Raw genomic sequence first — 13,747 nt, 5'->3', positions numbered from 1 at the left:
TGAGCAAGATTTAGGTGCCAGTGTCTTGAGCAAAACCCCTAGTTGCTAGTGTCTTTTTCTACATATGTGTTTTGCTTAAGTTCATGTAGAAAGAACTGCTTCAAGATTTATATATAACTAGCTCAAGACATCTTGTGCAAGAATATGAGACAAGTCTAATGCAAGGTGCATTGAAAAACTTTCTGACGGATTTTTTGAATCAGAAACTCACAACAGACACTTACCCATGACTTGCTCAACATTTGCTCACGATCCGTAATTCTCAGTAATTTGTTCATTTCTAAAGCATTTGTCAACCAAAAACTAACAGCAAATGTTGAAGCGTGACTTGCTCAAGATTTGCTCAAGATGAATCATGCATTATATATTTTATAGCACTCTTTCCCCTTCACTACTTGAAGATGTATTGATTCAGTGGTGCTCATTTTAAAATAATTCTGTCTTGATCGATAAAACAGTAGGTCTATACTCTAAAAGGTTAAGCTGAGTAAGATCCACTGATCCTATAGTAAATATAGGAGGGGTAGAATGATGCAAACGGTCATTCGAAAACATTTAATCTTGAGCAGATCTTGAGCAAGTCTTGCACAAGTATATTCAACATGCTTCTGGTGTCAGTCTTTCTCACGAATTGATATAGTTAGTTTATCTACAAGCATCTTCAAATTTTCTCAATTTTCTTACGCAATTCCTGAGCTATAATCTGGCCCAAAGTTCTTGTATAAGGCTTGTTCAAAATTTGTCAATTGAATTTGTTACGAGTATCTGGAGCAAGACCCATAGGTAGAAAAAGACACTAATAACTATCGAAATTGAGACCAGACTTGCTCAAGCCTTGAAAAAGATTGCTATATGGGCGGTTATGTCTGTTTTTAATTGTAAGTTTTCCTACAAGTAAGCCACAACACGATTCTATCAAATGATCTTTGCAGCGACATCTATTGAGTTTATTTTTAATTCCATCTATAGTAAGAGATTCTAATTTTTTTAATGAATATAACTCGGAAATTCACAACACCGAGTTGGAACTAGAGTAGAAGGGGTACTTTATCAATGTTGACTAGTAAAGGTCATGAATCTTTATTATCTTGAATATTGATTAGATTAAGATGTCTAATCATTAAAGACCAATTATAGATAAAATAATTCACTTTTGAACATCACAAATTTTCAGAAAATTTAATTTTTCTTGCAAACATAGTATTTTATTCTTGAATCTAAGTGAAGAATACTTTCTTCTTCATTAATCAGTAAAAAAACTTTACGCCTGCGTAAAGTTTCAAAATGAAGTGCCATTTAATTGTTGGAGTTTTTATTGTTCTAATTCTGTTTCTCGATGTAACTTTCGCTGGAAAAAGACGAGGATTTTTTAATTTTGGCCGAAGTCAATCGTAAGTTATTTATTAAAACCTTTAAATCAAGTTTTATTGTCCTGTTTTCCATCCAGATGTTAACCTTATCATTGTCTTCAGTTAATTCCGTTATTTGTGTATCAAGAATCGTTTTTTTAATCAACAGAGTTCCTAGGACTTCTAGAAATCATCCGCTTAATCGCCGACTAACAACTTCTGAAGTAAAGGCCTTCAGCTTTCAGAGATCTCGCTTTAGATCAGTATCTCCAGAAGCACCATCTCTTCCTGCGACAGTTCCAGCATCATCAAAATCTTCTCGCTTTGAACGACTCCGATTATCACCAGTTTCTCGCCGACCATCATCATCAGTAGCACAATCAGGCAACTCTGCAAAGCCAATCAAACCTGAAGGATCAAAGACCAGGATTCAAAATCAACGCCCAATTGACCAAACGAAATCTGTTAACCAACCTACTGATAGAACTTCTAGACCTAGCCAGATTGTTCGGAGTCGCTCAGTGGATAATCCTCCACGACCAACGCTTCAACAGCTAGCGACTAGTGCAAGGAATTCACGATCTCCAACTCGAAGTGGCAATCTACCACCTCCAGTTCGTAATCCGTCACGGAATCCGCCACCTCTATCTTCGTTTCGGTACCCTTCACTGCCTCCAGTTCATGATCCGCCAGCGAATCTACCACCAGCTTCAGCAACCAATCCGCCAGCTCAAGTTGGCAATCCTGTACCTGGACCTTCAGGGTCCCAACCACCAGCTCAAGTTGGCAATCCTGTACCTGGACCTTCAGGGTCTCAACCACCAGCTCCAGCTGCTCTCGTCCAAGCAGGAGCTGCTCCAGCACCAGGATCCCGAGCAGCCGCAAAAGCGGCAAAGGCGCAAGCGAAGCAAAACAGAATCAACAAAAGCCAAGCTAACGCCCAATCTGCGCTTCAGCAGACCAATGCCAATATTGGAACTTGCAAGGATAAAAATGCTCCACCTAACGCGTGCTTCGACTTTTTCGTTTTGTCAATCTCTTGGGGACCTGCGATGAAAATCAAGCGACTTGGCCCTGTCCCTCCGATTAATAAACCAGAGTGGGGCATTCATGGACTGTGGCCTTCATTGAAAACCTACAATAAGCTTCCAAAGAGCTGCAATTTGAAAATCCCGTATGATCCGAAAGAAATCTTAACTATACAGGACGCTCTGGAGGACAGATGGTTCTCAGTTAACGGAAGCCCTAAGACCAACCAAGCCTTTTGGCAGCATGAGTGGGATAAACATGGCACTTGTGCTGCAAGGTCGCCTCAGATTAAAAGTGTTAAACAATACTTTAAAAAGGGTTTGGAACTTTTTAATCAAGCTAATGTTCAAGCTAAGCTTACTGCCGCTAACTTCAGGGCTAAGAAAGAGATGACTAATAGAGAAATGCATGATGAGATCTCAAGGATTTTAGGGCACAGGGTTACCCTCGAGCCTATTGACCATCCAGTAAGTATTTCTATGATCTTGATTGTGATAATTTATCAAAATTTTACTTGGTGTATTGAAATGTATGTTACTTGCAGAGAACAAACGATCTTTGGCTGAGTGAAATCAGGCTCTGCTACGACTTCAACTTCCATCTTATTAATTGTCCACCAGATACTAAGACGCTAAATACTGCGAACGAGGACACGAAAATGATTTATTCTTTATAAGTTTTCTTGAACTAAGGAAAATTTGAACATATACTCGGGAAAAATGCTTCATATTCATGTGTGATCAGGCCTGAAATTGGACATGATCATGCTCTTTCATGCATGATCATGTCTGAAGCAGTCATACGTTAAACCTGGACATGTCTTTTCATGTATGATCAGGCATGAAATTAGACATGATTTTGTTTGATCGTGTTTGGTCATGTACGATCATTTTTGGTCATGCATGATCATGTCTGGTCATGTTTGATCCTGTCTAATCATACATGATCATGTCTGGTCATGCATAATCATATCTGAAGTGGTAATACGTCAGGCCTGATCACGCCTGTTCATGTTTGATGTCATATATGTACATTTTATAGAAATAATTTGTCAGTATAATAAAAGTTGTGCATAAATTAACTATCGACTTTATTTTAAATCGAAGGTGTGAAGGTGCTTTGATTATCAATTCTAGCCTGAAGGCTTCAACAAATCACCAACAATATGATCTCTTCAAAATTTGGTGACCATGATAAACCAATCTTAATGATTTCATATGAAAGGAATTGATAGTAACTTATAAATTCTTGCATTTTCGGAGGTTCGCTTTGAAACTTAAGCGATCTAAACACGGTTTTTTGATTAATAAAGCAGTGAAGTATGCATCGACTGTCACTCTTGTTGGAAATCAATCGAATGTATCCAAGAACTTGCGATTTACTAATACCATATGATTGGAATTCATGGAACGAAGTTGAACTCTTAAAGAACACCCTAGAAAACAAATGGCTTGCAGATAGCGCTGGATTTACTAAAAACGAATCCTTTTGGAAGCTTGGGTTAGATGAGCATAGTATGTAATTCAAGGTTGCCTCAAAAAGGCTTCAAGCCATCAATCTTGAACGACTATGAAAAGAACAAAGAAACTAATTAACTCTACGCTGTTATTATTTTATTTTTTTATAAATTCGGGGAAACCCTCTTTGTTTTTTACCTTAATGGCACTCTAGCCTGCTTTTAAGACACTTAATTACAACTAATTAAGATCGTAAATTCTATTGACATCATCGAAGCTAATGAATGTTTTTAATTTCGACGGAATCGAGCAATAAACTTCAGCCTAGCTTACAAGTGAGCATTTCACGGTAAGGTTTAGTGATACTACAATCGCAGGTGTTGAATACCATGAAGTGGCATCTGATCGTTGGGTTGCTGGTGGCTTCATTGCTCCATGAAGCTCTTGCCGACCGCCAGTTTTTTAAATTAGGTAAAGTTAATTCGTAAGTAAATATTCTTCTTTGAGCATCAAAAGCTTTAGAAACTGATGATAAAATTTTACCAGGAGATCCAGAAGTCCAAGTCCTAGAAATGATCCAGCGAACCGTCGACCTACAAGTAACGCAGTGGTACCTTACAACCCTCTGAATTCTCAATTTTCCAGCAGAACTCCAACTGGACCCGCTCCTTTTCAACCTTTGCCATTGCCAACTCCGTCATACTTGCCACGGCATCGTTCGCCCTTACCTCCTCCAACAGGCGATCGATTTGAGCGACTTGGTAATATAAGACCAACGTCAGCATCTGGAACCTCTAAGAATAAAAAGTCAGGAATTGGGACCTTGAAGAAAAACAAACCAGAAACTGGAACCTTAAGGCCTCCAATTCGTTCAAATCCTTCTATCTCTTCTGGGTCTGCACCCGGACCATCTTCATTAAAGGCTTCTAAGCATTTAAAATCTCTGCCAAGCCTTCAGCAGCTGAGTCATCAAGTGCCTCCAACATCTACCCATCCGCAACCAACTTCCAACCATCCGCAATCTTCAACATCAAGCAACCCACAACCATCAACATTCAGCAATTCTGCACCAGTACCAAGCAATTCTTCAACTTTCCAACCACCAGTTCCAGCTTCTTTAACTCAAGCTAGCTTAGATCCTGCTGAGCAGAAACGCTTAGCTCGTCAGCAAGCCAAAGCAGCCAAGAACCAGATCAAGACTGGAAAGATCGTCAAGAACAAAGCACAGCTGGACCAGGCTGCTCAGATGACCACTATTGAAGGGACGAAGTATCCCAACAGAGCAGCGGTTAAGTGCAGTGATCCTAATGTTCCACCTCAGAGTTGCTTTGATTTCTACGTACTATCAGTTTCCTGGGGGCCCGTCGCCCGGGTGGTAAGATTAGGCGCTTCGGAGCATCTTACAGAAAAAATCCGATCAGAATGGACCTTGCATGGACTCTGGCCCTCCTTGAATAACTTCAATCGTGTTCCGGAAAGTTGTAATCTGAATATACCCTGGAATTCTGCGCAGTTGAAATCGATATATACTTCGATGAAGAGGAAATGGTTTACAACGTACACTAGGTACAGAGTTGTTGAACAATTCTGGCGGCACGAGTGGGAAAAACATGGCCGCTGTGCAGCGAGGTCGCACTTTATTAACAGAGACATTCTTGCGTACTTTAAATTAGGCTTAAGGCTTTTTGATCAGGCCAATGTTCAGGAGAAACTCAGGAGGGCTGGCATCACTGCTAGTACCACGTTGTCAATTAGGGAAATGCGGAATGCTATCTCTAATGCACTGGGCACTCGGGTTAACCTTCTGCATATTGATTATCCGGTAAATATGTTACTTATGCTCATTTTTAAGTTTAAAACTTCTAGATTTGGCTTTTTGGTTCGAAATTTTTCCATATTTTGATCATTTTTGCGTCCCAAAAATTTGGATTTATGACAAAAAGATAGTCTGCAAAAATTATTTGGGCTTCAGACTCAGAATTGCCGCGAAAAATTTGAATCCAAATATTGCACGCCTAATAGCGCGAACCGCGTGAGGTTGTGCTTTATACTCGACTCGTCAAGGTCAAGCAATTTTGTGATCTTTAAATGCCTCTATCACAACTATATTACACTTATACAATAATATAAGTAGATGTACACCGAGAAAACACTTAAATTAAACCATCTTTTACTTTCTAAAATCATTTCATGTAGCTATTTTGAAAAAAAAAACGTTTTGAAAAAAATTTTACGTGGGCGTCCTGATGTCACTCCATTTTGGAGGTACCAACGATTACTCCCGAACAAATTGATATTTCAAGACCGGACCTTTTTTAATCGTTTAAGAATTCGATGAACTGGGTCCGTATTTAATATCAGTGGCCTAGTTTACGTATTTTTTTTTTTTTAATTGAATTTTTATTAAAATTCACTACGATACAACCGTACAAAGACAAACGAACTCTTCTTATTTGTCACGTAAAAACTATGGCGCCACTTGATCAAGCTAGATTTTTTTAGACTGCGTGCGCATATGACAAGAAACAAGGGCGCCGATATTTAAAAAAAAAATAAAAAATACTCTATAAGAAATTACTTAATTATAATTTTTTTTTTTAAATCAATTACACAATTAATTTTTTCTTAAAAAATAAATGAGCGTTATGAGGCGTGCACTTTTGGATTTTTTAAACTTTTTTGTTATCTTTGAGATTAATTTCTCGGTTTTTATTCGGATTAAATTTTTCTTTTGGGTTTTACGAACTTTTATTTATCATTGTTACAGAATTCAACGGAAACATATCTAGCTGAAATTATAATATGTTACACCATGGATTTCCGACCCATGGATTGTCCGTCGCACCATAAATATTACAACAACGACATCAAGGATAAATCGATAATCCTCGTCCCAGATATTGTTCCCGAACACAAAATCGTATGGAAAGACCCCAATGAATCTTAATTGGTAAGAAATATGAAATATAAGCTTTCTACAAATTTTTGATTTATTAGTTCTAAACGAAATTTTCTGACATCGTCTTCCGTAGATTGACATGAATCATCTTTCGCATCAAAAAGACACGAAAGTACAAGATGGACTTACGAATTATCGGCAAAAAATTATGATCATGATTAAACAAAAATAAATTAAACAAAAAAAAAAAAATCAAATCAAAACCAAAAAATTTGAAAAAAAAAACATTTTAAATATAAAAATGATTATTGCCATTGTCTGTATTGCAATTGACTTTCCTCAGAGTCCTCAGAATCATGGATTCAATGTAAAAATTGTAATAAATGGTCTTATGATTCTTGCGCAGGAATTGGCGGAGATTATTCTGACGAATATGTTTGTGATCATTGCGAATAATCGTATATTCATTAAAGTATCTCAATGTGATTTCCTAATCATCGAACATTTATATTTCATGGTTTAATCAAAGTGTAATTTTTGTTAACGTCTTAAAAAATTATTATGAATTTTATTGCTGAACTGTTAATTAGTTTTAAATAGATAATAATTAAAAATATAATTAATTTCTTTTATTGCACTCAGAGGTTTTAAACCTACGTACAAGAAAAAATACAGAGATGTTATTTAGCAATGAATCGGTAACAATAGTTTACATTGATTGAAATCACAGGTTGAGTTTTCAGATTGAGTTTTTTAAATACGTAATATCTTGAACCAGACCTTTGTTTTTATATTCTTATCAAGTCAAAATTAGAAATATGAATTGCGTAGAGTAAGACATCTTTGGAGGAATTCAAATAAAACTTTGAGATTAGATTTCTGTCTGGTGCAGAGTATACTGTGATCAATAATTTACAATATAATTATTACTGTTTTAATTTTAAAAAACTGTGCTTTCAATTTTTTATAAGCTATATAATTCAACTTTTCATTAAATTTTTCAGTTCAATTAAATTCATTCTGATTTATTGACCTGAAAAGGCCTAAAATAATGAATTCTTTAAATTTGTCATTTTTTTTTTTTTTTTCGAGTGGTCCATTATGCCCCACATATCACATATTGGCCTAAAATATCATAAAAACATTATAGAGGTCATAACTTGAGGAAAATTGAAGAAAAAAAATTTTTTACCTAATTTTTGAGGGGGGCCGTCGTGCCCCAGGGGGCCTTCGTGCCCCAGGTTCCCCTTCCAAAAAATTTACAAAAATAAAATCCATAATTAGAATCCAAAATTTGATTCTTGTCATTTTTGTATTTACGCGCTTACTGTTACTAGTGAGACCGATGGAGTAGAAAATGACAGCGCCATCATGTGAAAAGTAAGAAATGTTTTATTATGTATCTCTGTGGTGCCATCTAACAATTTTTTTTTTTTTTAACTGAATTATAATTTACTCAGCGTTTCTCTTCATTTAAAATAAATATTTGAATTTTTCGTAAATTGATTTGACATTTATAAGAATTTTATCTAAATCACAATATTTGAACCAAATAATGGTATAATAACTTATAAGACTGACATCAAAATTACAGAAAGAACATAAATCTAACAGCTGTAAAAATTATACTGTGAGTTGTGCTTAATGAGCGAAATAAATAAATAAAATTGAACATTATCTTTACTGGTATCACCAAAACATATATAAAGCGCAAAAACTGCACTTTTTTCATACCATACCTCAACGGAAGTATTAAATTATTATCAACGACTTACGGAGTTTATCAATTCAGTTAATATGGGTCCAGAGTTATTTTTGGTTGGCAGATTATTTATTTTAATAACTGGAGCGAGTAAAGGGATAGGACGGGGCTTTGCGATTACATTTTCTCAAGTAGCATCCAGCAATTCACACTTTTTATTGATAGCTCGCAATGAAACTGGATTGCGAGAAACAGCTAGCCTTATGAGTAATCATGTAAATGTTGATTACGTCAGTATGGACTTATCTTTAGCGCAAGCTGATCAGTTTGAAGGTAATATTACTACATATTAACATTACATTAATTGTATTTATGTCCAATTTTATTAATTACTTGCTGATATTTTTCAGATATGATTAGAAAACGCATCAATCCGAATGAATATGATCATGCTATTATTATCCATAATGTTGGAACAACTGGTGATCTATCACAATTTTGACTTCTGAAATGAATAATTTTCGTGTTTAGGAAAAAATGTATGATTTGAATGAGTTTTCTCCAGCTGTTTTGAACTCAGTTTTCATGAAAATATTTAATGACAAAGTCAAAGCTAAAAAGTTAGTCATTAATATGAGTTCATTCACCGCTAAAACACCTTTTCAATCTCTTGGTTATTACTGTTCGGCAAAAGCTGCACGCGAAATGTATTTTAGGGTATTAAGCAAATTTTGTGAATATTTCTATTAGCTTATTTGTTATTTCATAGAAATATGAGGCAATTTTACACGCAATTTGGTTTCAGGTTTTTGCTAAAGAGTTTCCAAACGTCAACGTTTTAAATTATTCCCCTTACATGGCTGATACTGATTTATTCAGAGCAGGGGAAAACATAACAAGAACAACAGAACTTCCTCGATTCTTAAGAAAGCACGTCAAGAAGGCAAACTATTAACGCCTATCCAAGTAAGTCATCGTCTTATTGCTATTATATGGGCACAAAAGTATAAGTCGGGTGACTATGTAGATTACTATGACCGTTTATAAATGACAGTAGTTTTAACAGGTTTAAAAATAAACTCCTAAAGTAATTAAGTATCTCAATCAACACTGTTGGAAAAATTATTATAAAAATTAGGAAAACGGTTGACCCTAAAGGCAATCCCTGCTACTTCCCGCTCATTTCATACTTAAGCGTACAAAACTGAATTTATTACGTTTTTGAGCTCTTCGAGCTTAAAAATATAATTTTCGTATTATTTTGAGCTCTTCGAGCTCAAAAATCTGCTAGAAGTTGAATAAAACACTATTTTTCGAATTTTTGAACCGCAATAACTTTTGAATGAATGAACCGATTTTTAAGTGGTTGGTGGCATTCAACGCAGTTTTTCAGCCTCATGAAGAACCTTTAAGTTTTAATTGATCTAACAAGGAATTTCGAAGTAGTTCTTAAAAAACGATTTTTTCGATTTTTTTTCGTTAACGATAACTCACGAACGAATTAACCGATTTCAACCAAGCTGGCGGCAATCGACGTGGTTTTTTGATGTTAAGAGCTGATTAGTTTTTGGAAAAGATCGGTAAAGACGTTTAAAAGTTCCAAAAAAACCACATTCGAAAAAATTTTTTTTTTTAGTTTTTTTTCAGATTTCTAAAAATCTACTGGTTCGAATCGGTCCAAATTATAGTCAAAATCTTGGTTTGATCAAGCTCTTTCAACATTCGTTGAAAACTGGATTTTCGAAAAACGGGGTAAAACCAATAACTTCCCAACTTTTGAAAATTTTCAATTTTCTTAGCGAAAAGTTAAAAAAAATAACTGTCCACAACTTTGGAACTAATGGACAAATTTGCCCCTTTTTTAAATAATTATTTATAACTTTTGAACAGTTTAGCCGATTAAAACGCATTTTACGGCGTTCAAAAAAGGTTCATCTGCTATAAGATTCCATGAGAATTAGAATTATTGCGGCACAGTAGATTTTTAGATATCTCAAAAATAAAACAAAAAAAAATATAAATTATAGATAAAATTTATATTTGAATGCTTTGCAAGTTGATTTGACATTGATATGACTTTCCTGAAGTAAAAATATTTAAATCAAAAATTTATTTTTACCTGCATCGCAAAAACATATTTAAAGCGAGAAAAAGTCGATACTTTTTATCATACCTCAATGGAAATATTAAATTGTTTTCAGCGATTATCATAATTATATATTTTCCAGCGTTTCCCTTCATTTAAAATAAATATTTGAATTTTTTGTAAATTGATATGACTTTTATCTAAATCACAATATTTGAAACAAAAATCTGTGATAATAACTTATAAGACTGACTTATCTGAATTATACAGAGAACATGAATCTAACAGCTGTGAAAATTACTGTAAGTTGTGCTCGATGAGCAAAATAAATAAATAAAATTGAACAATATCTTTACTGGTATTACCAAAACATATATAAAGCGGAAAAAACTGCACTTTTTTTATACCATGCCTCAACGGAAGTATTAAATTATTATCAACGACTTACGAAGTTTATCAATTTAGTTAATATGGGTCCAGAGTTATTTTTGGTTGGCAAGTTATTTATTTTAATAACTGGTGCAAGTAAAGGGATAGGACGAGGCTTGGCCATTACATTTTCTCAAGTAGCATCCAGCCATTCACACTTTTTATTGATAGCTCGAAATGAAACTGGATTGCGAGAAACAGCTAGCCTTATGAGTAATCATGTCAATGTTGATTACGTCAGTATGGACTTATCTTTAGCGCAAGCTGATCAGTTGGAAGGTAATATTACTACATGTTAACATTACATTAATTGTATTTATGTCCAATTTTATTAATTACTTGCTAATTATTTTTAGATATGATTAGAGAACACATCAATCCGAATGAATATGATCATGCTATTATTATCCATAATGTTGGAACAACTGGTGATCTATCACAATTGACTTCTGAAATGAATAATTTTCGTGTTTGGGAAAAGATGTATGATTTGAATGTGTTTTCACCAGCTGTTTTGAACTCAGTTACCATGAAAATATTTAATGACAAAGTCAAAGCTAAAAAGTTAGTCATTAATATGAGTTCATTCACCGCTAAAACACCTTTTCAATCTCTTGGTTATTACTGTTCGGCAAAAGCTGCACGCGAAATGTATTTTAGGGTATAAAGCTAAGTTTTTTAATATTTCTATTAGCTTATTTGTTATTTACACGCAATTTGGTTTTCAGGTTTTTGCTAAAGAGTTTCCAAACGTCAACGTTTTAAATTATTCCCCTTTCATTGTTAATACTGATTTATTTAGAGCATCAAAAAACATAACAGGAATAACAAAACTTCCTGGATGGCTTGTGAAAGCATATCAAGAAGGTAAAGTTTTAACGCCTATCCAAGTAGGTCATCGTCTTATTGCTATTATATGGGGACAAAAATATAAGTCGGGTGACTTTGTAGATTACTATGACCCTATATAAATGACAAATTTAAAAATAAACTCTTAAAATAATAAAGTATCTCAATCGACACTAAGGTAAAGTACCCAGTACTTGAACACTTACAAAAATGGGACCAGTACTTGAATAGAATTTTCGAATTGTTATAATACAAAATCTATAAATTTATTATGAGTAATATGCGCATATTATAATTATTAAATGATACAGTAATTGATTTCTGTAAGTTTCTTCAATTATAAATCAAAACAATTATATTTTTGTTAACTTAAAAGTTAACATGTCGAGAATAGCCGATAGATGATATTTTTTTCATGAAAAAGGTACTAAACCGTAAACTGAACTATCAGTAAAAAAAAAAAACGGTAGATCATTTGAAGTAAAAAAAATTGACCACCCAATGAAATAGTCTTTTCTAAATAACACATATTTTTTGCAAAGACATAAACTATAATTTTTATATTAAATTTTAGCGTGTAACTATACCTCGAAATTTTAAAAGCGGTACCCAGAACCTGAACAAGCTGGGGCCGTATAATTTTAACAGCACTCAAATCTCTAATAGGTTTATAGACTAGTGATCAGCATTGTCATTTGTATTAATTACTGCAAATTAAATAAGTTTTATAGCTAAAAATTAGTGTAGTTAAAAATTATTGAACGTTTTGAATTGAGTTTTTCTGATTTATAATTGAAAATTTGCTTTGTCATTCATAAAAAATGTAATTAAAAAATTAAATACAAATATTTATCATTTTTAAATGAACATATTAAATATTGATAGTATTATTTTGAATATTAATCAATAATATGTTATAATTCTTTAGATATTTCAATAAAACGTTGAAAATTTTTGGTGTGCCTATTGCCATATATTTAATTAGTTCAACTACTGCTCCCGGAGTGTTCAACTACTGCGGCTTATCAGAATTGATTGTTCAACTACTACTCCTTTGATAGTCTATTTTAAAAACGTTGTCAAAATATAAATATTCAATTATCTTTGTTATTTTGCTAATCAATTCAAAATTTTTTATATTTTTATGAATATCACTAATTTGAACTAATAATTACATCTGTATGTATTAAAAGTAGGGTCAAATAAGTTTTACTTTGAAACCTGTTCAACTACTGGGTGCTTTACCTGATTGGAAAAATTATTGTAGAAAAAATAACCATCCACAACTTTGGAACTAATGGACCGATTTGCCCCTTTTTCAAAATTTACTGAGATTTTTGTTCGTAGAATAAAGTTATTGAGTTTCATCGAGCTCCGTCAAAAATTGCAGCCGTAATTGTGCTTACAAGCTCCGTTCTATCACATGTATATAAATTAACTTTTGAGCTGACACTATTTTTCGGTATAACTCAACAAAATAAAACATATAGCAAAATTTTATGTAAATTCCAACATGAGTACCTCTGCAACAGATTTATAAAGAAATATACCTCTAAGACTAATCAACGAATTTTCTTAAAATTGAATGTATAAGCTCTAAATATTGTTATTTATCATACAGAAGGCTTGATTCATTAATTCTATTGAATAAACAATTTTAAATATTCCAAATAAATGATATAATATTACTCAAGGACTGTTTAATATCGAAGAAAATCTGATGAATTTTATAAATATTTAATATATAAAAATATATTTAATTCGGTTAAATATGAGATTTTAAACATAATTATTTAAATTATAACAATATATATATTACAATGTTTACTGTAATTAAGAAAAATATAGCATTATGCGAGAATTTGAAGGTTGACAAGTTTAATAGTTATTAAAATAATTTTTTTTTTTTAGTTAAAATAATATTTTATTTAGTATAATTAATGTTAA

At 33.3% G+C, this 13,747-nt stretch overlaps 3 protein-coding genes and 1 long non-coding RNA gene across 4 annotated transcripts; all 4 read left to right on the top strand.

Annotated features, from left to right (window-relative positions):
* Positions 1 to 1,134: 1,134 nt before the first annotated feature.
* LOC123263536 (serine/arginine repetitive matrix protein 1-like) lies at positions 1,135 to 3,459 on the top strand. Its single transcript, XM_044726390.1, has 3 exons — positions 1,135 to 1,391; positions 1,519 to 2,845; positions 2,923 to 3,459. The coding sequence occupies exons 1-3, from the start codon at positions 1,285 to 1,287 to the stop codon at positions 3,052 to 3,054; spliced, it is 1,566 nt and encodes a 521-aa protein (XP_044582325.1). The 5' UTR covers positions 1,135 to 1,284; the 3' UTR covers positions 3,055 to 3,459.
* A 916-nt stretch (positions 3,460 to 4,375) lies between these two features.
* LOC123263583 (ribonuclease Oy-like) lies at positions 4,376 to 6,971 on the top strand. The gene is made up of 3 exons (XM_044726476.1): positions 4,376 to 5,657; positions 6,603 to 6,785; positions 6,868 to 6,971. The coding sequence occupies exons 1-2, from the start codon at positions 5,082 to 5,084 to the stop codon at positions 6,780 to 6,782; spliced, it is 756 nt and encodes a 251-aa protein (XP_044582411.1). The 5' UTR covers positions 4,376 to 5,081; the 3' UTR covers positions 6,783 to 6,785; positions 6,868 to 6,971.
* Positions 6,972 to 8,487: 1,516 nt separating this feature from the next.
* On the top strand, positions 8,488 to 9,482 carry LOC123263632. The gene is made up of 3 exons (XR_006509185.1): positions 8,488 to 8,769; positions 8,847 to 9,153; positions 9,242 to 9,482. It is a non-coding gene; the product is annotated as an uncharacterized LOC123263632 (long non-coding RNA).
* A 1,456-nt stretch (positions 9,483 to 10,938) lies between these two features.
* LOC123263589 (sepiapterin reductase-like) lies at positions 10,939 to 12,263 on the top strand. Its single transcript, XM_044726483.1, has 3 exons — positions 10,939 to 11,230; positions 11,308 to 11,612; positions 11,680 to 12,263. The coding sequence occupies exons 1-3, from the start codon at positions 10,993 to 10,995 to the stop codon at positions 11,920 to 11,922; spliced, it is 786 nt and encodes a 261-aa protein (XP_044582418.1). The 5' UTR covers positions 10,939 to 10,992; the 3' UTR covers positions 11,923 to 12,263.
* The last annotated feature ends 1,484 nt before the right edge of the window (positions 12,264 to 13,747 follow it).

The sequence above is a fragment of the Cotesia glomerata genome, linkage group LG4 (genome assembly GCF_020080835.1).
Source record: "Cotesia glomerata isolate CgM1 linkage group LG4, MPM_Cglom_v2.3, whole genome shotgun sequence".
Lineage (NCBI taxonomy): Eukaryota > Metazoa > Arthropoda > Insecta > Hymenoptera > Braconidae > Cotesia > Cotesia glomerata.
The sequence above is the reverse complement of the archived record's forward strand: the minus strand, read 5'-3'. Positions and strand labels throughout refer to the sequence as shown.